Raw genomic sequence first — 26,457 nt, forward strand, 5'->3', positions numbered from 1 at the left:
GGAACCCCACAGGGAGGGGTTCATAGCCTTATTATCCCCAGAATAATGTTAGAGCAGGAGGAGGCCCACGGTCCAGAAGAGCTGAAACCACCTATCGCCAGTTAATCATTGAAGAAGCTCTAAGAAAACAATCTTCCCACCTTTTGTTTTATGACTGAAAGTCCATGTGGCTAATTCAACATTAATTTGGCAAATACATATTTGCATGCTGTATTCAGGGAAGAACAGTTAGAGAGTAAGAGAATGTAGATTCTTCTCTCATTGAGGCTGATTCCCCTTAATGTAATCAAAGTAATACTCTTAAAAAATAAAGAAGTCCATAGCAATTTTTAAAAGTTTTGAACGAAATGAAAAGATCATTTAATCTCCTGGCTGTGTTGTCTACGTAATACTCAGCAGTATAACTTCTTCCTTCTTAGATTATTTGAGCCAGCTTCTAAGAGTAGAGCAAAACTTGCCAATGGAAAGATGCATTTATCTGATTCAAATAATGGGTGAAATCTGGTACTTACACAGTATCAGCAGTAAGTCTGGGCCCTTAGGTTTCTGGGCATATTTTTATAGGAATCTTCAGGACATTCCTGGTAACACCTCTGTTGATTCGCCTAAGAGTAAAACATTATTTCACAGTTTGAATGGATGATTCCGTATGTGTTTGCCTAATTCCTTTTGTATTCAACTTGCTCATTTTCACTCCTCTGCCCTGAAGCCTTAGATCTCACTCCCTTTCACTGGGACATCTTCCTCCTCTGAGCATCTTATAAAGTTACCATCTGTACCATTTTTTCTGCAAATAACTGTTTACTACAAGTAGCCATATTTTATAATCACTCAACTCATCAACTATTACATTATTTAACTTTTTTTTTTTTTTTTTTTTTTGAGAGAGAGAGAAAGCACATGAGTGAGGGGGCGGGGTGATGGCAGAGAAGGAGAGAGAAACTCTTAAGCAGGCTCCATGTTCAGCACGGAGCCTGACGTGGGGCGCAGTCTCACCATCCTGAGATCATGCCTGAGCCCAAACCAGGAGTCAGACACTTAACCACCTGAGCCACTCAGATGCCCCTCATGTATTTCTCACCTGTCTATCAACTATATTGCAAGCTCATTGAGAAACTGAGTCCCCCAAAGTGCCTAGCACACTGACTACATGTAGGAATTCAGAAAATATTGGTAACAAAAAAAATTTAGTTCCAAAAGATCATGTAGTTCAGTATTAGCTAATCTAGAAGGTGATGCTTTTATACTGTACATGATAAACTGTTTTTCAGTTTTTGACACTATCGTAAAATACTTCACTTTTGCCCTCTTTTCCTCCCTCCATCCTTTCTTATTTGCCCAACCCCCACCCCCGCCCGCACACAGAGATACACACCTTTACCATCGTCCTCCAACAGACCTTCTGAGGATAATCCAGATCCCCTTTTGTCAGAAAGAACTAGAAATAGAAAGTGTGTTCATAGAAAGGTTTTGGTATCAAAATGTTTATTGATGTATTATTCCTGTCTACCACAGGAATACTTGCATTTTAAAAGAGGTCTGACTAGAAGGAAAGAAGGACCAGTGGGTAATCCAAAGAAATCAGTCACCCGTGATGATCACAAGTGTGACTTGTGAGCAAAATACATTGTGTGTAGGCAGTCTTCTCTCTCGTCACACTTCACAGCACAACGACCACTCTTCCCACCTGCACGTTTATACTTGGCTGCCCAATCTGATGCATGGTCACGATCCAAGACAGTAAATCTGCACTGGGGAAACTTTCAGAAGTTGTTTCCCTGCTGCGTGGTCTTCACAACTACAGAGCTCTGTGTCTTAAAACAGATTCACGTTACTGCCAACAGGAAAGTGATGTCAGAGTCAGATAAGGAAGACCAAGAGGAGGTCAAAGCCTTGGACTAACGTGATCAACGCAAGGGTGAGGATGGCTTACTTAGATCCTGACTTTTCAAACAACCTTCTCTAATAATCAGGACCCTTGGGATCACTTTGTTAAAACAAAGAAATAAAAGTTAAATATGCAGACTTCTAGGAATTTTACCAGTTACTGAATACTTGCATCTACTTTACTTGGTGGGTATTGTTGGATGTGACGCCACATAATCATCTCTCTCATCTCCCAATTCTGAAACCCCCATTTATCTTATTTTCATGGGCAGGGTATGTCCAGAACTACTGTATTTGATCTATATTATGAGTAGCAGATAAAATGGGGGTTTTATATGCTCCAACAGGAGTTTTATATGCCCCAACTTGAGACAGTTATTAAAAAATCCTGAAAACACTAAAGTCTTCTCGCTGTAAAAAAAAAAAAAAAAAAAAAAAAAAAAAAAATCTATATAAAATCCATTTACCAAAACTTGGTTTATTCAGTTTCTGGAACATGTCTGAAGTTAGAAATTAATTACTTCTAGTTCTGCAAGTAGCTGGCTTACTGTTCCTATATCTTAGACACATGTGCACAATGCCATTGCCAACCTCCCTCACTTTCAAAGGTCATTCCCTTTGGTATATATGGGGAAGGAGAAGGTTAAGCGTTTGTCCATTCTGCACTGTGGAACCAGCAGTCTTACTCAGGGTTGTCTGCTCTGCTCCAGGGCTCCATTGACGCGCCCAGCTCCACTGAGGACCACCGTTCACTGCGCTCTTGGCCCCCCTGCCACTGGACTAACCCCCACCGGATGCAGCTCCCACCCACAGCGCCCACAGAGCCGTGGGTGACCCACCGGTCAAAACTGCATCACAGGGATAAACCAAATTGCAAGGGAGGGGGGAATAGTCTTTAAATGGAAGAGCGTCTGCCTTGGTAACATTCAGGACTCTCGCTAAGAGAAATGGACAGACAGCAGGTATCAGTGGATGACTAGTAGTTTTGCCCATAACACTATTTGGAGAAAAATGTTTGAACAGAGGGAAGAAATCAGGCCTAGAAAAGGGAAATTTTGAAAATTATAAATTGGCAGTCTCACATCAGCACTATGAAGAGTAAAAGGCACCCTGATATTATTATCTGCCAGACGGATAAATCTCTTTTGTAAAGATGGATAGAGCAGACTGTCAAAACCTAACCTTTCAAACCCGATAACTCCCTTTGTTCTGATTCCATGCTCACTGGGAAATCTCTTGCCCAGAAGCAGAGCATGTGCTCAACAGACTAATAGAAACATCAGTTTGGTTGATAATATTTCTCAATGTATAAATATATTAGTCTCTTAATTGGGTTTAGGCTTGTCAAATTAAGGATGGGACCCTGGACCAAGATAATTTTACCAGGAAAACTAGACTGTGTAAGCTACCCAGCCTTCCCCAGTGCACACCTGTCCACACCTGTACACCTGCGTTACCAGGTATAATGGTTGCATTGCTGCCACAGCTAACAAGGTGATCTAAAACATTTATTACTGCTCACACACCTGGGGGTGTGGCCAGCGGGTTGGCTGATCTAGGCTGGGCCAGGCAGCTCTGCTTCAAGCTACGGCACCTTGGGCAAATGTCTGGTGATTGAGGCAGCTCTGTTCCATGTGTCCTCCTCTTTGGGATGTACATGGTCCAGTGGGGTATGAGTTATGTTCCTTTCAGACAGTGACAGAGAAGCAAAAGAACGGATGAGGACATGTGAGGCCTTTTCCACTGTAGGCTCAGATACCTCTGACTTACCCCGTTGGCCAAACAAGGGAAATAATCGAATACAGAGAAAAGGGGTGGGGATATACACTTAGCCCCTTCAGTAAGAAGAATTGCAAAGTCACACGGTACAGGGTGTGGACCCAGGACTTGTGCAGGATTGGAGCTGCTGTTATAATTAGCATATGAGGTTGACCATATGCCTTAACAAAGGCAATGAATGTGCATCAACAGCCAGAGTATCAAAGGGAGAATTCAGGACACAATTTGATTCTTTGGCCCAAGGTGACAGCTTCCCTAAGTTGTAATTGGTGTTGTAACATGGGAAATACATCCTTTTCAATTGTCATTTAGTAGCCAGCTCTCGGCACCCTTACATGTCTGTTTGCTCCCATCAGACCTTCACAAAACTCTTAAGGTAACACCAAGAGTTCATTGAAACTTAGACGAAGGAATTGCCGGAATTCTACGTAGACTTTAAGCGAAGAAAAGCAGAATATCACATGCCAACTCAAGTGCTTCCCTCCACATGGCAGTCCTTACTTTGTCTTGAGAACCAGGAGTTTCTAGAAGGAGTGCTTGTTGGATGTGAGATATTCTAATTCAGACATAAAGATGGGCTGTAAAGCAGCTTGCCGTAATGGTCAGTCCTCACCCGGCCGAGGCTGCTTTGTTCTTCCCTCTATCATCAGCTGATACGAAAACAGATTTCCCAGCCCCAAGCTATATTCATTCATTCATTCATTCCTCCCCCTTGAGAACTGCAGTGGCTCAAGCTGAACCCCAAACCCAGGAAGTCAGACAGCACTTCTGCGGGGATTTGTAGCAATGGGGTATGGGGGGGTGGAAGGGGTGGGCAAGGAAATCAGACCCACCTTCTGCCACTTAGTACTTCAGCTTTTGGACAGGAGGCTCACTTTATTATTTGCGGATATTTGAAAACATTGAGCTCACTGTAAGAAGCAGGTGGAAATAGGAGTATTGTGGCCGTTTCAAAGAGGGAGCCCACACTGAGGGCTGAGCTGGTGAGGAAGGCTTTTTCACAGGGAGCATTCTTACCCAGGGAGACCCTTCTGGAGACCACCAGCCCAAGCCTGAACAATTACCCCTACCCCCCAACAGGTGCCCTGCAAAGGCGGAGGATTATTTCCTTGCTGAGTTCAAAGACACCCTTTGGCTTCAGGCGGACCTACCCTCTTCTCAGCCAGAGCTCCAACTCAGCCACCTGGGCAGGACACTCCACACTGTCCCATAGCTTGCCGGCCAGGGGCACACTGCCCACTTGAGTATCTCTTCTCTGTATCCGCCACTCCTTTCTCAGGGGAGGCCCTGAGCACCCCGACTGCAGCCTATGGAGCCCCAGGGAGGTCTCACCGCCTCGACTCTCCCACTGGCCCCCACTGCAGAGCCAGGGGCTCTGGGTGAACTTGGCCATGTCTGCGAGGCATGGGGTGGAGATGTGGCCCTGTTTTGAGCCACGGCGCTCTCTGCATCAGATTCCAGAGAAGCCAGACTGGGATATCACTCGGGCCCGCGCCCTGGGCAAACGCAGGGTCTCCGTGGGAAGCTCGGAGGTGGCGGGGACGCGAGGGCGGCGGGCAGGGAGCTGGTTCCCCTCCTCTGCTCGCTCCCTTCGCGAGGGCCAGGTCTCTGGCGCCGAGGGGAGGCCATCAGGGGCGGGCCCGCGGCGGGGTTGCCCTCCCCTCCGTGACGTCCCAGAGGGCGGAGGACCGCGCGCTGGCTCCGCGCCCTCCCCGCCTCCTCCGGGTGCCGGGTCCGACGGTCCTCGGGAGATGCGGCTGCCGCCTTTACATTTGCTGTGCACGCTGCTACGGGTTCGTCCGCTCCACTGCCGTGGCGCCGCGGGGTGCGAGGTCGCACCCGAGCCGGGCCATGCAGCCGGGAGCCGCGCTGCAGGCCATGCTGTTGGCCGCGCTGCTGGCGGGGCCCCGGGGCGCCACCGGCCGCCTGCTGAGCGGTGAGTGAGCGCGCTGGGGCGGGGGCGGGTTCCCGGTAGGGCTCCGCACGTGCACCCAGTGCACCCCAGCTGCTGCGGGCCGTCCTCAAGGCCTGCGCCACTCTTCGGCCCACTGCAGAGGCGAGGGGCGACCCCGCCTCTGCTGGTGGACCCGGCCCTCCTGCGCCCCCTGCTTGCAGGGGAGCCGTCGCCCCGCGGCTCTCAGCGCGGGTCTTTGAGATTCATGGAATCTCAAAGTCCGTTCCCCGCCCAGAGTTCCGGGCTTTGGGGCACATAGGCTTGGTGGGGCAGTGGGCAAATCTGCCCCAGGAGGCGCCCCCTCGGCCCGCCCCACTCCCCCGGCGCAGGGGCAGGCTCACCAGGTCTCCTCCAGCCAGTGGGGTTGGGGCGGGGTGGGGGCTCTCGCGTTCCCGGAGACGGCGTCTACAGTGGGGGTTCTGGATCCCCTACGCGGTGGGTACCCAGCCTGTTTACTCCTGGGCTCCTCTGGGGGGAGGATGGCGGGATCCAGCTCTGTTACCAAAGCGCTTGGAGAGGGAGAAAGAAGCCTAGTTAGCGCGGGACAAGCCCCGCCTGACTCAGGGGAATGACTCTCTGCTTCCTTCCTCCTGTCGTGTCACTGCAGCCTCGGACTTGGACCTCAGAGGAGGTACAGTGCTCTGGCTTCTTGCCTCTTCTGTTTGTTCTGCATGTCAAGAGGAGGATGTCCATGTCTCTTTCTCAGGTTTTCCGGCCGCGGACAGACGGCCATGGGGCGGGGGGGGGGGCGGGGGGGGGCGAAGAATGACAACCTTTACTCGGTTATCCCGGCTCAAGCCGATGGGAAGGATCTGAAGTGTGTCTCGGGCTGGGGGTGGGCTGCGAGGAGGGGGTGGTGTGTGCATCTGAATGAAGCTGCCTGGGTTAGGGCTGCATGGGCTTTGTCCTAGGTCCTGGGGAACCGAAGCCCGCGCCCTTCCCCTTCCTGCAAATGAGAAGAGAAAGACACTTCCTGAAGGAAGGGAACCAGATGCGCCTCAGGCATGCTTCCAGCTCTGGCTCTCTCTCGCATTCACCCGCAGACTTGCGATGTGTGGCCAGACTGGACCATTCAGGAAACCCGTTTAAGGTGTGATGTTTTCCCTTGATAAACAAATGGTAGAAAAAGGAGGTCTGCCAGTCAATGTAACTCCACCTCACGGTATGCCGGTGGCCAGGCAGGAGGTACCTGGAGCTCATTTTCCTTCTGCTGCCTCATTTGGAGCCACCTTGAAGGAATCACAAGAGCTGGGCTGGCCTGGTCTTCTCCCCAGGCAGCACGCCAGCCACAGCCTCTCTGGCCAGTGACCCCCATTCTGTCTGGAACAACGTCATCATGAAAATGTCCTGCTTTTGAGGCCGCCTAATTTGCCCATGGGCCAGTCCTGTTAGAGTTCTAGCATTAGCAGAGTAGCAGAGGAAGGGAGAAGATGCAAAACTCTTCGAACCTGTTGCTTATTGAGACTTGCCTTATAAAAGCAGTAAAAGAAGTTGTAGAAACAAGACTTCCCAGGAGTCTCCCGGATTAGCTGCATGTGCTCTGGTCCCGTTTAGCCCTGAAAATGCAGTCCACGGTCTGTAGCTTTTGCCCCGGATTCTGGTCAGCGTTGGGAACGATGAATGCTCTCTGGTTCCCTGCACGGCTGCAAAACAAATTAGGAAAATGAGAACATCCCTTGGGGGCTGGGAAGAGGTTCTCAAACCAAAATTCTTCATCCTTTCTCGGTGGTAGCAGTTCACAGCCACAGTCCACAATCTGGCTCTCGCCTTGCAAGGGACTTCCCTTGTTGAGATTTGGTTTTCACTTGTGCATTTGGGTCCAGAAGCATATGCTGTGTGCTTCTGCAGGCTAGGAATTGGCGTCTGTTTCTGTATTCCTGGCACCTAGCACAGTGCCAGGCACAGAGCGTCTACGCAGTGCATGTTGATGGAAGGAAGTTCGCACACAGTAAGGCTTCCCGAAGATGCCAGCTGGGGGGATGGGGTATGTACTGGTGAACAGTTTGTCCCTTCTTAATAGAATCCCATCCATTTGTCTAAGATGGCATTCAGCCCTTCGGGTGCCAGTTCCATAAGACGCGTTACACAGGCTCCCAGTGCAGCCTGAAACTGAGGCAAAGTGGGAACTGGGCAGCATAGTTCAACGGTTATGGGCTTGGTTTTGTAATCAGAACCGTGTTCTGACTCAGGTAATGCTACCAATAGCTGTGTGACCTTAGCCAAATTACTTGATTTCTTTGAGCCTTAGTTTTCTCCTCTGTAAAATGAGGCATACACAAGAGCTACATCAAGGGATTACTGTGAGAGTTCAGAGAGAGAAAGAATAGATAAAAATGTAAATTCAATTAGCATAGTTTATGTTGCATAGTAAGAGTTGAGTAAACCTTAGCTGTGTCTTTAGACAAGATCCATCACAGCAGAAAACCCCATCGACCTGATGCTCTTAGCTTCTGCTTATACCACAGCCTGGGCAAAATCTCAGTCCTACTCTACAGGCAAAGGGTTCCAGGATAGAGTAGCCCAACCCCAAGTTCAGAGCATATCTCTTACCTAAAAGAAACACCAAACAGAGAAACCTCCCTCTCAACCACACCGCCCCCCTGAGTCTTCCCGATGATATGAAAGAGTTCTATGTGGGTAACTTTAAGTGGAGCCATAAATCTTCACCTACCTTTCTTTTATATGTGCTGCCGAAGCAAGCACAACCTACCTTTCTTTCAAAGGATTGTAAAAAACCTTTGCTTTTTCAAGACCCGCAATGGAACAAACAAAACATGGAGCCCCCACACAATGCAGGCATCGGAATTTAAACCAGCGCATCTCCATGCCAAGTGGGTATCGATGTGCTCTGAGAAGCTACACGACATTACAGAGTCCACAGATGAGTCACTGGCTTCGTGCCCGTGCCGCCGAGCATCCCTGCCCTGGGATACTTTTTGGAGTACTGAAATAGGTTGCTTTTTTTTCCCCCCTCCAGGACAACCAGTCTGCCGAGGAGGGACACAGAGGCCTTGTTATAAAGTCATATACTTCCACGATGCTTCTCGAAGACTGAACTTTGAGGAAGCCAACACAGCCTGCAGGAGGGATGGGGCCCAGCTAGTCAGCATCGAGTCTGAGGACGAACAGAGACTGATAGAAAAGTTCATTGAAAACCTCCTGGCGTCTGATGGAGATTTCTGGATTGGGCTCAGGAGGCGTGAAGAGAAGCAAAGCAATAGCACAGCCTGCCAGGACCTTTACACATGGACGGATGGCAGCACGGCAACATTCAGGTAAGTGTGGAGAACCCGCAGCAGCTCACCCACCTGACGTAACTCAAAAAGGAGGTAGGCTGAACCCACGGTGCCCAGTGCAGGAGGAAGAGGAGAAGGCCCAGCTGGGCAGAGCCCGGAGAGGATAGCACTGGCCAAAGCCGGGAGGCAAAGGGGGTCAGTCAGTCAACATGGTTCTGTGTCCAACTCCTGTCCCAAGAGCTCTGTCCAGGTAGATGTGGCCCAGGAGCATTGCTTGAACAGAACGTGATGCTTGAAGTCAGGGCTTCTGGCTACCAGCCTTTTGAGTTAGAACCCCAAACAGAGATTGAGGGTCTGTGGAACTAAGACTCTATTAGGGCTCCAGATCACAGGGAGTGGGCCTAGATGGGCCGAAGGAGGACTTAAGGGAGCCTGCATTTTGGAGGACCCTCCTAAACCCACGGCGTCAGGACTCATTCATTTCACACCTTACTCTGGCACCACAGTGGCCTTGCCATCATCCCTCCCAAAGAAACCCAGCAACAGGGACAAACATCAAAAGATAGCAAAGTTAAAAGGCAGACATAAGACCAGAAAAATGTAACGAATTAGGGAGTAACTATCTTTTTACAATAGAGTTGATATAAGTCATTAAGACACTGAAAGTTTATGTTACGTCAATAAACCCCAAAAGATAAAGAGATGAAAGACTTGAGCAGTTGAAAAATAGAAAATCTAACAGTAAATGATCCCATGGCGGGGCGGGGGGGGGGGAGTTTAAACTCTTTATCAACCAAAAGAATGCTGACGAAAATATGGTTTCTACCCGTGTCTACCGATTATGCCAAGCAGATCCACATCTTCCTTCTACGTGCCAGGGGCGGCCCCTCCAGGGTTCTCGTGGGCTTCTCTTCCTGGAAAAAACCTTAAAAAGGAAAGGGAGTAGGGCACCCAAGTGGCTCAGTCGGTTAATTTTAGCTCAGGTCTCGATTTCCAGATTGTGAGATGGAGCACTGTGTCAGGCACCATTTGGGCGTGGCATCTGTTTAGGGGTTCTCCCTCTCTGTCTCCTCCCTCTCTGTCTGTGGGCCCCCTCTCTAATTGGAAAAAAAAAAAAAAAAAGGAAGGTTAGTGGGATGAACTACAATGCCCACCACTCTAGCTGGTCCCCGGACCCCAGCTGATACTCACCGACATCCCTCCTATACTCTCCTGTCTAGATTCCCCTCATTCTCTGCTCAAGGAGCCTCCGTGTCCGACCTTGTGGCAGGACCCAGACCCTCCGGGTATGCGAGGACCCAGTCAATGTGCGCTTCTCAGGCTAGAGTGATAGCACTTTCCTGTTTACCATTGAAATTGGGTATGTGAAGACCCGCAGGAACCCTAGTAGATAACTGGATGCCAAACATATTTCTTCCTGCCCCAAATGGGGAACTGCATAGCTTCTTCCTCCTGTGATTAGGGCCGATTACTTCTTACAAAGATAACCACTGCTCTTCTTGCCTAGTAAACCCATGACATGCCTAGTAAACCCAACTAGATGACCAGCCTACTCCCACACCTCCTTTGCTATACAGTAGGTCCCTTGGTCTGATGAGGTGTTATTTGGCATTCTGGGCCAGTAGATCAAATAATGGGTAGTGGTCCTGACCGAGGCCCTGAGGCAGGAAAGGCAAACCCACACAAGATCTCTGGACACAAGATCCCAGAGTGCCCAAGTGGCAGCATCACTCATAGTATAATAAGTCTTTTCCTATATCTTCTGGTGGAAGTATTTCGCCTTTGGGTAGCGGGACATCTAAAACTTATAGAGCCTGGTATTGCAGAGACAAGAAGCACAAATTCCCCAAGTGGGTCACTACTAGTGATGGTGAGTGAGCAAGGCTACACCTGTTTCCACCCACTGGCTCCCAGACCCACGTGTTCTTACTCTTGAGGACACAGGATGATACAAAGGTCATTGATTCAAAGTGTGCACTGAGTCTTGAAGGACAAAACCTCCTCCTAGCAAATATTCCCTCTCAGCTAGGGCTTCAGCTATGTTGTCAACAAATTCTTCCATCATTCTTTCAGGCTAGCAACTTCCAGATGGTGCAACACGTGACATGCCTAGTAAACCCAGCTAGATGACAAGCCTACTCCCACACCTCCTTTGCTATAAAGTAGGTCCCTTGGTCTGATGAGGTGTTATTTGGCATTCTGGGCCAGTAGATCAGGGTAGTGGGTAGTGGTCCTGACCGAGGCCCTGAGGCAGGAAAGGCAAACCCACACCCAGGCTGTAGGTCTCTTCCCGTCAAAGGGAATCATTGCCCTTTTCAGAATGGAAAGAGTCCAGTGTAGTCCACTTGCTCCGCAGTGCCAGGTTGGTGTCCTAAGGCTGGTGTTCCTTCAGGGACTTAGCTTTGGTCTCTGCTGCTGGCAGGTTAGATGTTTGACAGGAGCTTGATGAGCCTCGGTGAGAGGAGATGAACACTGTCGAGCCCACGCAGACCCTCCGTCCTTGCCACCATGGTTACTCCAGGCCGTAGCTGTTGTGCGAGCACTGGGGCGGCCAGTCCCAGGCTAGCTGACATCAACTGGCCGAGTTACTTGTCTCCTAGCCTGTTTAGTGCCTCTTCCGTGTTAGATGCTTTCTGGTGGTTTTTAACTTGTGATAGAGCCTCACACTTCCTGCCTATTCCCATATGTCTGTTTGCATCACATCACTCTGTCCAAGAGCTCCACTCCCCATCCCCAGTCTTCTCTTTCTCCGCTTAGCCTCCTGATCAGCTGGCCAAGCTCTTGCTTTACCCCTGAGTCCGTATAGAGTCTAACCTCCAGGAACTTCTCTTTTTCCATGCAAGCTGGTTCACTAGGGGCACCATCTGAGCTGGTCCATGGAGAGGAGGTCCTCTTACCTCTTGATCTTTCACGGCCAACTCTGAGTGGGGTCGGCGTGCAGCTGCTGTCCTGTGGAGCCGTACTCCCATACTTGGCTGTCCTTTCCATGAAGCAAACTTGGGCAGCCTCTGTCAGGCATCATAAGGGATTCCCTTGTGCAGGGATAGGTGGACACTGAGGGAGAGGCCTTGGAGCGACCGTAGGAGATGCCGTGCCGTGCTCTGCCTGCTCGTACAGTGCTCTCTGGTCCTGGATAGACCCCTTCCACCTTAGAATGGATCGTTCCTCGGCCTGCCCAGCCCGGGTCTAGGTGTGTCTGACAATGCCTCACTCACGATGGGCAACTTGGATTGCACAGTTTTTTGATGCTCCTCGCCTAGTAGCAAGCCAGGAGTGTTTTGCAAAAGGTGGTTATTTCTCACCTACAGATAACATGACCTTGCTATAGAATCCTAGGGGTCTACATTGTGATTCTCTCTTTGGGGCTTGCCACAAATTCTCTGTGGGGTTTCTTCCCATCCCTGATACCTCTGCTAATAGGATCTCCTCGATCATAGGCCCAACTGGCAAATCCGCTTACACCAAAGTCCAGGACCTGCTTCAGTGTCCTTTGTAGCTCTGGACCTCACTCAAAGCTGGCTGTCCTTCATGCCAGCTGAAATAGGGGCCAGAACATTATCCCCAAGTGTGAAATATGCTGCCTCTAGAACCCAGAGAGGCCTACGAGGTGCTATGCCCCCTCCTTCACATTATCGTGGGATGCTTCAAGATGCAACATTTGTCCTTTAATGTGAAAGGGAGGCTCTGGCCTTCCCAAAAAGTGGTAGGTTTCTAGTGATCTAGAAACTGTGATCTAGATCTAGTGATCTAGAAACTAGTGATCTAGCCTGAAGTGGCAGGCTCTTGAATCTTTACGGAATTATCTCTAATCCCCTGGACACATGAGTGTCTTCCTAAGCTTACCCTGTTCAAGAGCATGTCAGAAATATGGTAGACCCGTGTGATTTTCCACGAGATGTCTAGGGAGTCCAGGCCTCCTCACACCTCACTATGACAGAGGGTTCGAAAATTAGTATAGGCCCGAGGCAAAACCACAAATGTGTACCGTTGTCTATTCCAAATGAACGCAAACTATTTCTGATTCTCCTTCTGATGGAAAATATTATGTTCCCTGGACCTGCATATTAAGTAGCCAAGAGCATGTTAACCTGCTCGAGCAAAGACCCCGCATATGGCACAGCAGCTGTAATTAAGGCTTCTACCTAGTTGTGTTTATATTACTCTGGGGTCCTCCTTCAGGGTCTGCGTGGTGTTTGCAGGGGCCAGTCCGGTGAACTAACTAGAGATATGCTGGAGACTCCCCCACCTTGCATTCTCCGATCCTCAAGGGTGGTACTACTTTCTGTCACCTTCCCCTGGATAAGATACTGGTTTTTATTTATTACTTTGGAAAGGGTTGGGGGGAGTGCAGTTTCAGAATCTTGCACTTGACCTCGTCCACTATTACAGCTCTTACCTCATAGGCTAAGGAACCAATGTGGACTATACCAGATACCAAACATGGCTGTTCAAGTCATGTATCTGGGAACTGGGGAAATGACCACTGGATGGGCCCCACCATCAGCTGGTCCTGGGCCAGAATTCCATTGACTCCCTGGCCTCCATAGGCTCCCACTCGAATGGGTAGCCCCGAGGACACTCCAAGTCTTCAAATTCCAGTGTCACCTTGCATCCTGTGCCCAACAGAAGGAAGCGGCTCAGGTAACCACACAGACTCTGAAGCCCAGGCTGGAGTCAGTGCGTGCAGTGACCGTTCACAGCATTGGGCTCTCTATGGAATCCAAGGCCTTGCCCTGGCATCCTTCTAGCCAACTGGGTGGTAGCACCATTTATTCCAAGTGTCACTGGATAGTGGAGCTTGGGCTGCACCCCATCCAGGAGCAAGAATGACAAAGACGAGGAATCTGGTAGCAGAGGCAGAAGGAGGGACCCACCTGCCTGATGAAGTGGAAACAACTTAAAACAGGACAAAGACTATGTGGGCCTTCTGCGCCAGTCCCCACCGCCCCCCGCCACCTGTTTTCACGGCCTCTGCATTTTGGAAAGTCTTGCTCAGATTGCTGGCATTTTCCATTTACTTCCCCCGGGCTAGAAAGGCAGTCTTGACGCTTGAAAAGCACAAAGAGTTGTGAGCCAGGCAAGCTCTGGCTGAGATAAGCCAGGCCTCTTCTTAGTGCATCTGATTTCTGAAACAAAGGGAAACAAAAGCCAGTTAGGAAAAGGCAGGGAATACGCTCTCCCAGATGGGCCCTGCTCGCTGCTGCTTCTCATAATTACTCTGCAGATACCATACAGTAATATATTCCTCCCTACAAAGAGGTTGTGGTGAATGTCAGATGATTGATTGTGACGTCCATGTTAGAAAGCACGTGATTCTACTTATTGGCAGGACTTCAATTCCTGCCTCTCTCTGTGTTGTCTTCTGAAGCAGAGTCCTAAGTTCGGGGCTCTGCAGAACTTGAAAGGAAAATAAAGGTTTTGAAGTCTTGGGGTTTCCTCCCCCAGTGGTCTCCATTGTTGACCCCTTTCCTCCAGGAACTGGTACGTGGATGAACCTTCGTGCGGCAGCGAGGTCTGCGTGGTCATGTACCATCAGCCGTCGGCACCTGCTGGCGTCGGGGGCCCCTACATGTTCCAGTGGAATGACGACCGGTGCACCATGAAGAACAATTTTGTTTGCAAATATTCCGATGGTAACGAATCCCTCCCCAAGTCATACGGCTGAATTCTCAGCTTCCTCTCTTACTTCATGCACAGCTACTAGTTCCCAGAATTTGTTACAGTGGTCTCTGAGAAAGCTTGTTGCAAATGCACGGCTGGGGAATGCAGTCTCAGTTCCTCACTGAGGCGTACTCCTAGCAAGGAAGAGGGGGATCTGATGCCAAGAGAAGGCATAAAGAAAGGAAAGGGCCTAATTTATGTATGACAAAGTGAGAATTATGAGAAGCGCAGGGAACAGAAAGCCCTCTAAGTGGATGATCACAGATTCTTATTCTTACCACATGTGAGGATGGCTGTAGGAACTTGGGGAAAAGAAGGAATGTGACAGGAAGCTGGCCATTGTGCTTAGGTTTTCTAGCAGCTACATGACATGATTTTCTGAGGCTTTAAGGAGATGATGGAGTCCCTCAGTTTCACTGGTAGTGGACAGACAGCAGTCACCTTAAGGAACAGGCTTGAACCACCCTCTAGCTATGCCATGCAGGTTCAGCTGGCGTTTGCTTCTAGATCTGTTCAGTGCTCTGAATTGGCTACAAGCCCGCAGTCTCACTCCACTGAGGTTCCCAAAACGCCTCCTCATAACTGAATTAGATCTAACCTTGAAGTGAGTTTTGATCTGTCCCTGAAGTTTCTCCGATCCCCAAGCCAACTGCTGGGTCCCAGACCTGCACCGTTTCCTGGCCAGTATAAAATGACTTGTTAGCTATATCTAGTTAAAAACTAAATACTCCTAAAATTGTTTGAATTTAACTGTTTTTGCTATGATTTTTGCTGCTACAAGGTGCCCACCCCCCTTCATCCTTCCCTTGTGCGCATTGTGAGTTGCCCAGCTGCGGGGCAACTTTTCCCTGTGCTTAGAACTGTCCTACTCCTTCCCAGACAACTCATTCTTACCTGGGGGTTCGCTCTGAACATCATCTCCTCTCATAACGCAGCCAAGTGCAACAGGGATTGTGGATTGGAACCTGGACGATGATGATGGTTTCCGATAAAGGGCAGTATTGGGACGATTGGCAGAGTTTGAATAAGGTCTGTAGATTAGGTAACAGACTATCAATGTTGATTTCTTGGTCCTGATTACTCTACTGTGGTTGCATAAGAACCTGACCCCCAAATCTTTTGAAAAACATTTTGAATTAATTAGAAGTAAAAGTACCCAAGTCTGTAAATTTTTCTCAGAAAAAAAGTTACACATGTGTCTGTATGTGCTTTTCATACATATGTGGGTGTATACGTAGATATAAATAAAAATATAGATCCATAGATATAAATAAAAATATAGATACATAAACATAAATATAGAGAGATACAGAGAGAGAATAAATAAATGCAATACAAAATCATAACATTTGGGTGAAATATATGGGCACTGTGTACTATTTTAGCAAATTTTCATAAATCTGAAATTTTTCAAAATAAGAAGTTTCCTTTGGGAACCCTCCTAGGGGCCCCTGAAAAACAAGTTAAGTTTTCCTTCTAGGAGGATTTTAGCACTGAGCACACACAGTACTTTAACTCCCTGTTTATAAGTTTTTCCCTTTCACTACGTGGTTGGCCTAGAGACATACATGTTTGACCAGTTCGTGCCTGTGCTTGCTGGGCAAGGAGAGGGACATCCAGTGCCGTTCCAACAAGGAGGCACACCATCTGTAATGCCAGAAACGCTGCTATCTATGATAGCACACAGAATAGCATCTAGAATAGATGTATCTGGCAAAATAGAGGGCAGGTCTCTCTGGGCCAGGGACTGGTTGAATAACGTCTAAAATAGGACTTGGGCAACATGACTGCATGGAGTGCGCACGTGCTGGCCAGATCTGAACCCCTGCTTGCTTCTGGGGTCTGCTAGGGGCGTAGGTGTCGTCAGTGAAAATCAGAGACAAATCTGCTGAGGCGGCACAATGCAGGGCATCGCAGGGGCTGATGGTGATGCCGCATCAATGTGCCGTGTTCAGTGCAGTATTCACGGTGGACTGAATTGTGTAAGGACAAGAAAATGAATAGGTCATGTCATGTTGTTGAATATACTACATGTTATAGTGTCCTATCGAAAAATTACTCTCTGGGATTCTTAGCCTGTATTGCGTATGTTCTGGCCATCCTGCAGGGCCTGAGAGCCAGAGGGGGTGAGGGCTGTTCTCATTTGCTATTGTATCACCACAACCTAGCACAATCTCTCTCCTTACAATGTTAGTTTTCGCTTGTATTGATTGGGTTCCAATTCCAGCCCAGCTACTCACTAGCTGTAAGATTTGGACAAGTTACTTAATCTCCTGGTACCTAGGATACATGGCGTACAAAACCACCAGAATGATTGCCACTGGCTCATCAGGCTGTTAGCAGGGCAAATCGTGTTCATTTTTAGAAAACACTTAGAACATGGTGATGTTTCTGTCATATAGAAGCATTATATAGGTGGGCTTTTAAAAATAAATAAATAGGGACGCCTGGGTGGCTCAGTGGGTTAAGCTCCTGCCTTCCGCTCAGGTCATGATCCCAGGATTCTGGGATCGAGCCCCGCATCGGGCTCCTTGCTCAGCAGGGAGCCTCTTTCTCCCTCTCCCTCTGCCTGCCTCTCTGCCTACTTGCGATCTCTATCCTTCTGTCAAATAAATAAATAATCTTTTTAAAAAATAATAAAAATAAAAATAAATAGATTTGCATCACCTTTGCACGTGTGTGTGCACACACACACACACACACTCTTATAGGAAGAGGATTGAAAGTTTCCTTCAGAAGCTTCAGAATAGCCTTAGCATCCTGGCCTAAGGACTGTGAATTCCAAAACGATGCCCTTTAAGGACCCCATCCTTATGAAGCCCAGAGCATCCGATGAGCACGAGAGATTTGCTACCAGTTCCTTAGAGGGATGCACTCCCAGCCCAAGGGGAAAATATTCAATGTAGATTATCTGTACAGCCTGATGGTCTTCAGGCTCTCGAGACATTTGAAATGACTCAGGTTCTAGAACTCCAGTGTCCACCGTGGGCAGGTGGACTCCCCCCACCACAACCATGCCCACTTCCAGGAGATCAGTGTTTGTTACTCTCTGAAACATCCCCAGTGGGAATTGTTAACATGTCTTTGATAGCTTTAAGATAATCCAGGCCTGAGTGTCATTGGGAAGGGGTCGGGGTTGCTTTGGACCTAGATTAGCCCTATGTTGATAAGGATTAAAGCGGAGTAAGGGCACACGGGGGTTCATACCACTCTTTCTATTTTTGTGTATATTTTGAAATTCCTGTATTTAAAATTTTAAAATACTTTTTTAAAAAAATACCCAAATGAAGCTGGGGGAAGGCTAGTCTTGCTGCAGAAATGATGCTTTTGACTTACTAACCCAGATCTTGGCATCTCGCAGCACTAAATAAAGTTTATCAGATGACTGAGGGAGTAAATAAGGGGAGGCCATCATCTGGCCAATTTCATCCAGATGGCATGGAAATTTAGTTACTATTTTCGTGTTTGTTTCTTTCTACCGCAGAGAAACCAACAGCTCCTTCTACAAAGCCTGGAGGTAAGCCTATCATTTGAGATTTGGGCTAATTTGGGCTGTTTCTCAGGCCCCTTTTATGGGTTTAGAACTGTATGTTCTTCAGATTTGCCAGCAGGAAGAGGGCTGGTGGGAAGTCAGACCATTTGGAGGGGTGTACGCCACACCCAGCCCCGCCAAGTAGTTCATTAATCTCCCTGGAGTTGCCCATTGCTCCCAAAGCTGAAAAGCAACAACCACAAATTCAGTTTGGGATGAGACTTGTCATTATTGACAGTATGAAAGGCATAACTCGATCTAATGACAAAAGGAGTGAGTTCTGTGTGCTTTGATGCCAGGCGCCTGCTGTCTGTTTCAGGACAGGCTTCTTGGCAGTGAAAATCTCACCAGGAAGGTGAAGACGGTTAAACCTGGAGGCCAGCAAATTCAACCCTTTACTTTTCTATCTTAATAAATGGCCTTGGTCAAATTGCTACTACTTTCTCACGTCCCTCTACAACCTGGTGGGACCTCAGAGACCATGTGGATCGTGAGGTCTTCTACCTTGTTCTCAAGTCCACTTGTCTGTTTCCAGATGAAAGAACAGAGCCAGCGACACCCATGCTTCCAGAAGATACGGGGAAAGAAGATGCCAGAGAGACATTTAAAGGAAACGACGGTATGGACAGAACCCTCCTGGGGAAAGTAGATGGTGGGACCCTCTTGATCACAAATTACAGAGGGTTACGATCTCTACTTTGTTCTTTCTCGCAGTTATTTTAAAAATGAACTAAACGGGGGGCGCCTGGGTGGCTCAGTGGGTTAAGCCGCTGCCTTCGGCTCAGGTCATGATCTCAGGGTCCTGGGATCGAGTCCCGCGTCGGGCTCTCTGCTCAGCAGGGAGCCTGCTTCTCTCTCTCTCTCTCTCTCTCTCTCTCTCTCTTCCTGCCTCTCTGCCTAACTGTGATCTCTCTCTGTCAAATAAATAAATAAAATCTTTAAAAAAAAAAAAAATGAACTAAACGGGGCATCTGAGGCTTTGCAGAAAGTGCATGCAGAGTTGGGGACCATCTGGGAAGCCTGGGGAGAGTAGACCAACCAGTAGATGAAATGGTGGCATGAGGATGGGGGGTGGGGGTTGGGCACCCAGCAGTCCTGGGTGGGGGCAGGGTCCTGGGCGAGCGGCTATAGAGAAACAGGCACAGAAAACCCCAGGTGGGATGCGGGACACAGGACGTCCCAGCTTGATATTCACATGAAAAAAAAAAGAGGTGGACAAAAACATTTTACAACTCAAATCATAAAGGATCCAAGAAAATGGGTGATAAACCGGGGTGCTAATGGAATTTCAACCTCGAGCCTCCCACCTGGAGCATTAAGAGGGAGATCTGGGATTGTGTCCCTGGACAGCATTTAGAAAAACACGTCATTTCTCCGTGCTATAGTGTCCTCTTTTGCATAACAGAAGTAATGGGGCGTTCCTCACCTATCTGAGAGCATCACCATAGCCCTGAAATGAAATAGGATATTGTAAAGCTGCGTTTCTGACACCAGCTACCCCAACTTAGGGCAGAACCCACAGGGGAAGAGCTCCGTCCAGATGAGACTGCCCTCCCTGCAGACATCAGTCACAAGGTCAGGGGTCCCCAGGCCATTCCCACTCTGATCAGCTGGCTGCAAATCCAGAGTGTGCCCATAACCCCCTCAGTTTTGATAACTCACTAGAACAACTCACAGAATTCAGGAAAACACTCTATTTCAGCTGCATTTCATTGTAAAGGAGCTAAATCAGGAGCAGCCCCCTGACAAACCAGATTGGGTAATGTCCAGGAAGGTCCCCTATGGGGAGGTTCTGCATCCTCTCCCTATGGACTTGAGCAGCATCATCACCCTCCTGGCACATGACTATGTCCACCACCCAGAAAGTCCCATTGAGCTTGGTGTGCAAAGACTTTGGTGCAAGGATACAGCGTATAATACATAAACACTGAGGTGTTCTTATACAGGCATCATTGATATGGTCATTGGCCATGTAATTGAACTCAATCCCTAGTGCCCCCTCCCTCCTAAGACATCTCCTCAGCATAGACTCTGATGTGGTCTGATGGGGCTCGTGAATAACAGTTACTCCTATTACCTTGGAAATTCCAAAGATTTAGAGCCTCTTTTCCAGGAACCAAGGACAAAGGCCAGTCAAATATTTTTTTATTATACAACAGATAAAATGTATTGAAAATGCGTTGGAAAAAGTACAAAAATGCTGTGCAGAGATGGGTGGTGTTTTCATTGTTCATTATTATCATGGCGGCATTTAAAGTGAGTTTTGTTTTGGGCCCTTATGGTGTGGGGGTGGTTGTCAGGTTTGCAGCCTCACAGGAAAACAAAACAACAACTTCTAGAAGGTTGGGAACATTGGACCAGAGGAGTAAGGAAGGGGTCAGTCGCCAGTCCTTGGTTCTTCCTAAAGGCAACCATGACAGAAAATTCTTTGGTTCTAAGTCTTGAAGGACAGGAAAGGTCAGGATAGCAGGCCTCTGAATGCCCTCCACAGTCACTGCTCTTGGTCCCAACTGGATCCAATTAGGTTTAGTCAGATTTGTTGGGAAGGTTACAGTCTGATTCATGTGTTTCATGTGACCTTCTCTTTCCTGGTAATGGCACGGAGACTAGCTTCTCCCTCACTCCCTCCCTCTTCCCCACCCCACCTTGGGAACTACCACTTCTGTCCTTAGAGCCAAAGACATCAACACTGCCCAAACAGCCCCTGCTTTTTTTTAAGGGAGATTTTAAGGGAGTGCTATTTTGCAAGAAACTCCAACATGTAAATTTCTTTTCTCTATTACTTAGGGTCATAGGACAGGTAGAGAATGCTCAGTCACGGTCTGGCTGACTGTACACATACCTCCTTCCAGGAGCTCGCTCTTTGCAATACTCCGTGTTGGCTATGCTTTTTTTTTTTTTTTAAGATTTTATTGTTTATTTGACAGACAGAGATAACAAGTAGACAGAAAGGCAGGCAGAGAGAGAGAGAGGGAAGCAGGCTCCCTGCCAAGCAGAGAGCCCTATGCAGGACTCGATCCCAGGACCCCGAGATCATGACCTGAGCCAAAGGCAGCGGCTGAACGCACTGAGCCACCCAGGTGCCCCTTGGCTATGCTTTTTTAAGCCTGTTTTGATGTTCATAAAACATCACTAATACTGATACTAATATGGTTTTCTTTTCAGAATCCACCTTGAATCTTGCTTATATTCTAATCCCTAGCACCGTCTTTCTCCTCGTGGTCATCACGGTTGTCTTTTGGGTTTGGATCTCCAGAAGGAGGCAAGTAAAACCTTCATTGTGTCAACCTGGTGTCTTCTGGACTCTTGGAGATTTGGACATTGGTCTTTTTGCTTCATGAAAGGCCACAGCAGCTCCAAGATAATTACCATTGCAGATTGGAGAGTGAATTCTCTGGTGGCCTCCTGGCATTCAGAAGTACTAGGCATTTGTGCTTAGTTGTGATTAGGAGAGTGGTCTTACAGCCTTTAATTTGTGTGTGTGGAAGCTTTCAAATGACGTGAGGGGTGAAACAGTTATTCGCCTCCTCTTTAGCCACACATCAGCCAGCAAGGTGCTTTCGTGACTGTAGGCTCTCACTCCAAAGATGTCTGTTAGCTGGGCGAAGGAATAGGGAGCCACTGAAAAATGACTCTCCCAGAGCCTTCTGGCAAAGATCTGAAACTGAATCCCTTTGTTCAAAATGAAATAGCTAAAGCCTTTTAGTTGACTTTGCTTTTCACTGACTATACAAATTCAGATTGCTGCAAAATAGCCACACTAAGTGGCCTAGATCATCTCTGTTTATGGATCGTGTGCCACCAGTTTTGAGGTTCCCACCACTCTTCTCAGCATCATACAGACATGGAAACATGAATGTACCATACACAGAACGAAGCTGGTCTGCCCATTTTACAACAGGAAAACTGAGTTCCAGTTGAAGATTCGATTCCCTTTGATGACCATTTTATGATGAATTAGTAAGATTTCAACGCACAGTTGACCCTGGAACAACATGGGTTTGAACTGTGTGGATCCACTTATACATGTTTTGGGTATTTTTAACAAATATAGTATAAGTCTGTAAATGTCCTTTTTCTCCTTTATGACTTTCTTAATAACGTTTTCTTTTCCCTCACGTACTTTATTGTAAGAACACAGCATATAATACATATAACATATGAAATATGTGTTAGGTGTCTCATCAGAAGTAGGCTGCTAATGGTTCCGTTTGGGGTCAAAGTTACAGATTGTCATCTGCATGGGGTGCAGGGGGAGAGGGTTGTTACCCGTAATCTCCTCACTGTTCAAAGGTCAATAGCAGAAAGTGCTTCATTTAATTATATCTTCCTTATAGGATTATCAAAAGAATTAAAAGTTAATTCATGCAGAATAGGCATATAGGAAGCACTCAAAAATGTTAGTTCTTACTATGATCCTTTTTATCAGTTAATTCATGTTGATCTAAAAATAGAATTCAGTTTAAAAAATAGGAATACATTTCCCAGTTACTCACTCTGCAGTTGTTTTCAGTTTTTTTGTTTTTTTTGTTTTTCCCTTTCTTAGTCTATTTAGCACCTCACCAGGATTTGGGAATTGTGACTCTGAAGCTGGAGTCTATCTCAGGAATTTTTTCAGGGGTTTTTAACCTTTTTATGTCACAGACCTCTGTAGCAATTGGGTAAATCCTATGGACCCCTTCCCAGAACAGTATCTCTAAATATATAAAATGAGATAATTCTGGATTGCAAGGGAAGCAATTGTACTGATAAAAACAATTTAGCAAAATATTTCCAAAAAATAAATGTGATTCGGTAATACACATGTTTCTTTACTAATATTTCTTTATTTAGTGGTGGGTATAGTTAGCATAATTTTGCGGTAGAGATGAGTATATCTATGATAACTGTGATGTGATGTGAAAAATCAGTGATTCTGTTGGCGATCAAATCAAAGATATTGCTAATTCTACTCTAATTTATTACCTATATTTAGAATTGAAGGCAGGCTAACTTTGACTTGGAGATGAGTTTTTAAAAATGTGATATTGTTGGGGCACCTGCGTGACTCAGTGGTTAAAGCCTCTGCCTTCGGCTCAGGTCATGATCCCAGAGTCCTGGGGTCGAGCCCCACATCGGGCTCTCTGCTAAGCAGGGAGCTTGCCTCCTCCTCCTCTCTCTCTCTCTCTCTCTGCCTGCCTCTCTGCCTACTTGTGATATGTCTGTCAAATAAGTAAATAAAAATCTTTTTTAAAAAATTTGATATTGTTCCCCATCCAATTTGATCCATGGATGCCATGGGAGCTCTGGGGATCCCAGGGCAACCCCCTCTGTGGTATGCTCTGGCAGAAGCGAATGGTAGATAGGCAATCTCTTTCCTGTTTTGGTACCCCCCACTCCACCCCAGAGCCCTGACCCATAAGTTCCTGCAGGTGAGAAGGGCAGAGTCATGCATTACTCCCCAATGTCTTCCTCGTCCCGAGCAAGAGACACCGGGATTTTCTCAATCCCTTCGTCTAAACTACTCAACGTGCTTTTCTTTCCTCCTAGGAAACGGGAGCAGCCAGGCTCCAGCATGAAGGAGCCGCACACCATCTGGCCCTCTCCTCACCATGGGGACAGCCCAGACCTCGAGGTTTACAACGTCATACGAAAACAAAGTGAAGCCGATTTAGCTGAGACCCGGCCAGACCTGAAGAACATCTCATTTCGAGTGTGTTCGGGTGAAGCCACTCCCGATGCCATGTCTTGTGACTATGACAACATAGCTGTGGACCCCTCCGAAAGTGGATTCGTGACTCTGGCGAGCTTGGAGAGCGGCTTTGTGACCAATGACATTTACGAGTTCTCCCCGGACCGAACGGGGAGGAGCAAGGAGTCTGGATGGGTGGAAAATGATATATATGGTTATTAGGACACATGAGAAACACTTGAATGAATGGGAATGGGAAAGAAAAGGGGAGCAAACTTCTCCTGTTTTCTATGAGGAGAAGACTCAGAAAGTCTATGAAAATCTCCGATCAGGTCGTGGGGATCAGCATGTGATCTCCATTAGCCCCTGTTGGATCCCCAAGTTTGGCCAGATCCCCTATCCCCGACTCTCCCCCAGATCAACCTTAGGAGAAAGCCTTGCCCGTGGTCAGGCATGTAGTAGAAAATACCAGTTGATGGGTTACTTCTGACTTTCAAGGGACCATGCTTTCCTTGGCAGGGAGAAGGTTGTGGCTGCGGGACTTAGGAGTCCCACCTCTGGGTTCTCTGTTTCTTACTCTGTATAGCAGCACTTATAATCACAGCAAGACAGAAATTACTGACTCTTTGCAAAGCCCACGTCCTCTGGCATCGGGCTGGCCTGTGTGTCGGTAATTCTAAGGTCCGTTTTTTTCAAAGAATCAAATCCAATCAAAAGCAGGAAGCAGAATGTTAGTCTGTCTGTGTCTACAGCCCTTCCTCTGCCTGTGGCCTCAGGGGACCTCTTTTTCTTTCTCCTCACATCCAAACTTGGAAATAGCCAACTTGGAAATATTTGACAAACTGGGACTGAAATCCCCAGTCTCGGCTTCCAGGCGCCGCTGCGTGCCCAGCCCGGGGCCGTGCTCGTTACGGAGCTGGTGTGTGTGTTCGACCCAAGCACCAGCACAGCATTGCCGGTGACAGTCCCCACTCCTCCTGTTTGTGGTAGGGACCGGCCTGAATACTCTGGGACTCAGGTCCGCAGCAGAGTTTCTTGGCCCAACACCAGTTGTTTACACGTTGAAGGTCTAAGGGCTTCTATCTTGTTATTTTAGGCTTTCTTCTCGATCTTATTTTCTCACAGTTTGTCCTTTTGCCTCATGTGTGGAGCCCGGAACGAGAGAGAGTTAGCTGGTCTGGGTCCCAGCAGCGTCGCCTGCCCAATTACCCGCCACAGTGGGGCGGAGAGCAGGGGGTGGACGACAAACACGTCACTTATGCCTGCTTCCAGGAAGTGCATTTTGTGGACTTACAAGATTTTTTAAAGATTTTTTTTATTTATTTGACACGGAGAGAGAGCACAAGCAGAGGGAGCAGCAGAAGGAAAGGGAGAAGCAGGCTCGCTCCCCGTGAGTGGGGAGCCTGATGTGGGACTCGATCTCAGGACCCTGAGATCATGACCTGAGCTGAAGGCAGACCCTTAACCAACTGAGCCACCCAGGTGCCCCGACTTACAACACTTAAAGCAAAAAGAGTGACCCCATGGTCTGAAGGACTGACTTGTTTGCTGCTCCAAAACATCGAAGTTCCATAATTGGGCTTCAGATGTCCCGACTCTGTAATCTGTCCGTTTAGCTCCCCCACCCCCACCCCGGGTCCCCCTCCTCAGGCCCCTGTGAGGCTGCACCTCCACCAGGACAGGGATCCTGTCTGTCCCATCAGCATCAAACCACCTACACCCAAGACCGCATTTGGCACAGAGGATACAATGTTTGTGGAATGCATGAACAATTCATTTTCAGGTCCACGTAAATTAGCCTAGATATGTTAGCCTAAACGTTTGTAGGACCCTTTGTTCACACTCTGCCTGAGTTGGGGAGGTCAGGGAGTTATCTTAGTTTAAAAGGCTTTCCTTTCGCCTAGGAAGAGGGAAGCGTGGTAACAAACAAGCTGGTAAATGGCATTAACAACATCCTTCATGTCACTGAAGCTGGTAACCAAAGGGTTAATGGGGCTAACAAGCCCAGCTGCAACTTTTTACCCAGGCCCCTTCTATTTGCCTTTAAATTTCCTGGCTCTGAGCCTTCTTTGGGGGAAGGTAGAGCTGAGGCTGGTCCGTTGGGCTCCTCATCTGGTCGCTTCTCCGAGAAGTCGTTTCCTTGTTGCCAGCTCGATGGCTCAGTGGTTATCCTAGAAGTGCCTCATGCGACAGACCTGGGTTTGGGTACAAAGTTGGCGAAGCCACCTGGAGCTCCCCGCTCATGGTTCCTCGGGCCCCAGCCGGGAAGGGGAGTCCAGCGACCGTCCAAGCGGCTGCCAAGGCTCTTGGTCCTCCGGCGTCGCAGGGGCCGCACCCCAACTGGGTACCTTTCGGCACCAAATGTAACTCCTGCGGCCGGCGGCTAGTCTGGGGCTTGGTTTGGATGGACGTCTCTGGGTGAATACTTCATGTGCGGTGGCACGTGACCCTGTTTCTTCCGTTTGGTTCATTCGGTGAAGCTCGGACTTACGGGCTGGCACCGATGGGTCTTCCTTCAGTGTGTTTGTTGTTGCAGCTTTTGGCATCTTTGAATAAGAGTAGCCGTGTTCTGACTGGGATATGCGAAACGACCATTTGATCCCCATACGCAGCCCTCGGGGTTGTATCCTCTTAAACTGGGTTATTATTATTATTATTATTATTGCAATACCGCTTGGCCACCATATTTATGAGACTCCTAAGAAAAATGACCAATAAAAGGATCCATAAATTATAA

The 26,457-nt window shown here is 48.0% G+C and overlaps 2 protein-coding genes and 1 long non-coding RNA gene across 12 annotated transcripts in view; 2 read left to right on the top strand and 1 right to left on the bottom strand.

Moving 5' to 3' along the window:
* The window catches only part of HOATZ (HOATZ cilia and flagella associated protein), a 28,952-nt gene extending 24,979 nt beyond the window's left edge, over window positions 1–3,973 (top strand). For 4 of the 9 annotated variants that reach the window (XM_004749781.3, XM_013054822.2, XM_045077549.1 and 1 more), the window contains exons 7-8: window positions 1,845–1,918; window positions 2,598–3,973. In XM_004749781.3, the coding sequence (XP_004749838.1) occupies window positions 1,845–1,902 (58 nt within the window). In that variant the 3' untranslated portion in view covers window positions 1,903–1,918; window positions 2,598–3,973. The other 5 variants (XM_013054824.2, XM_045077550.1, XM_013054825.2 and 2 more) reach the window with 3 other exon arrangements.
* LOC106005547 lies at window positions 436–6,305 on the bottom strand. The gene is made up of 3 exons (XR_001178971.2): window positions 5,962–6,305; window positions 1,376–1,438; window positions 436–605 (listed from the first exon to the last, which is right to left on the bottom strand). It is a non-coding gene; the product is annotated as an uncharacterized LOC106005547 (long non-coding RNA).
* LAYN (layilin) lies at window positions 4,123–26,457 on the top strand. Of its 2 annotated transcripts, XM_004749778.3 has the most exons (8): window positions 4,123–5,602; window positions 6,228–6,251; window positions 8,598–8,895; window positions 14,332–14,489; window positions 18,002–18,034; window positions 18,585–18,668; window positions 21,215–21,311; window positions 23,579–26,457. In XM_004749778.3, the coding sequence occupies exons 1-8, from the start codon at window positions 5,071–5,073 to the stop codon at window positions 23,940–23,942; spliced, it is 1,590 nt and encodes a 529-aa protein (XP_004749835.1). In that variant the 5' UTR covers window positions 4,123–5,070; the 3' UTR covers window positions 23,943–26,457. The 2 variants fall into 2 exon arrangements, with proteins under 2 accessions (XP_004749835.1, XP_004749836.1); XM_004749779.3 differs by lacking the exon at window positions 6,228–6,251.

Source organism: Mustela putorius, unplaced genomic scaffold, assembly GCF_011764305.1.
Source record: "Mustela putorius furo isolate JIRA1106 unplaced genomic scaffold, ASM1176430v1.1 tig00000198_pilon_pilon_pilon, whole genome shotgun sequence".
Lineage (NCBI taxonomy): Eukaryota > Metazoa > Chordata > Mammalia > Carnivora > Mustelidae > Mustela > Mustela putorius.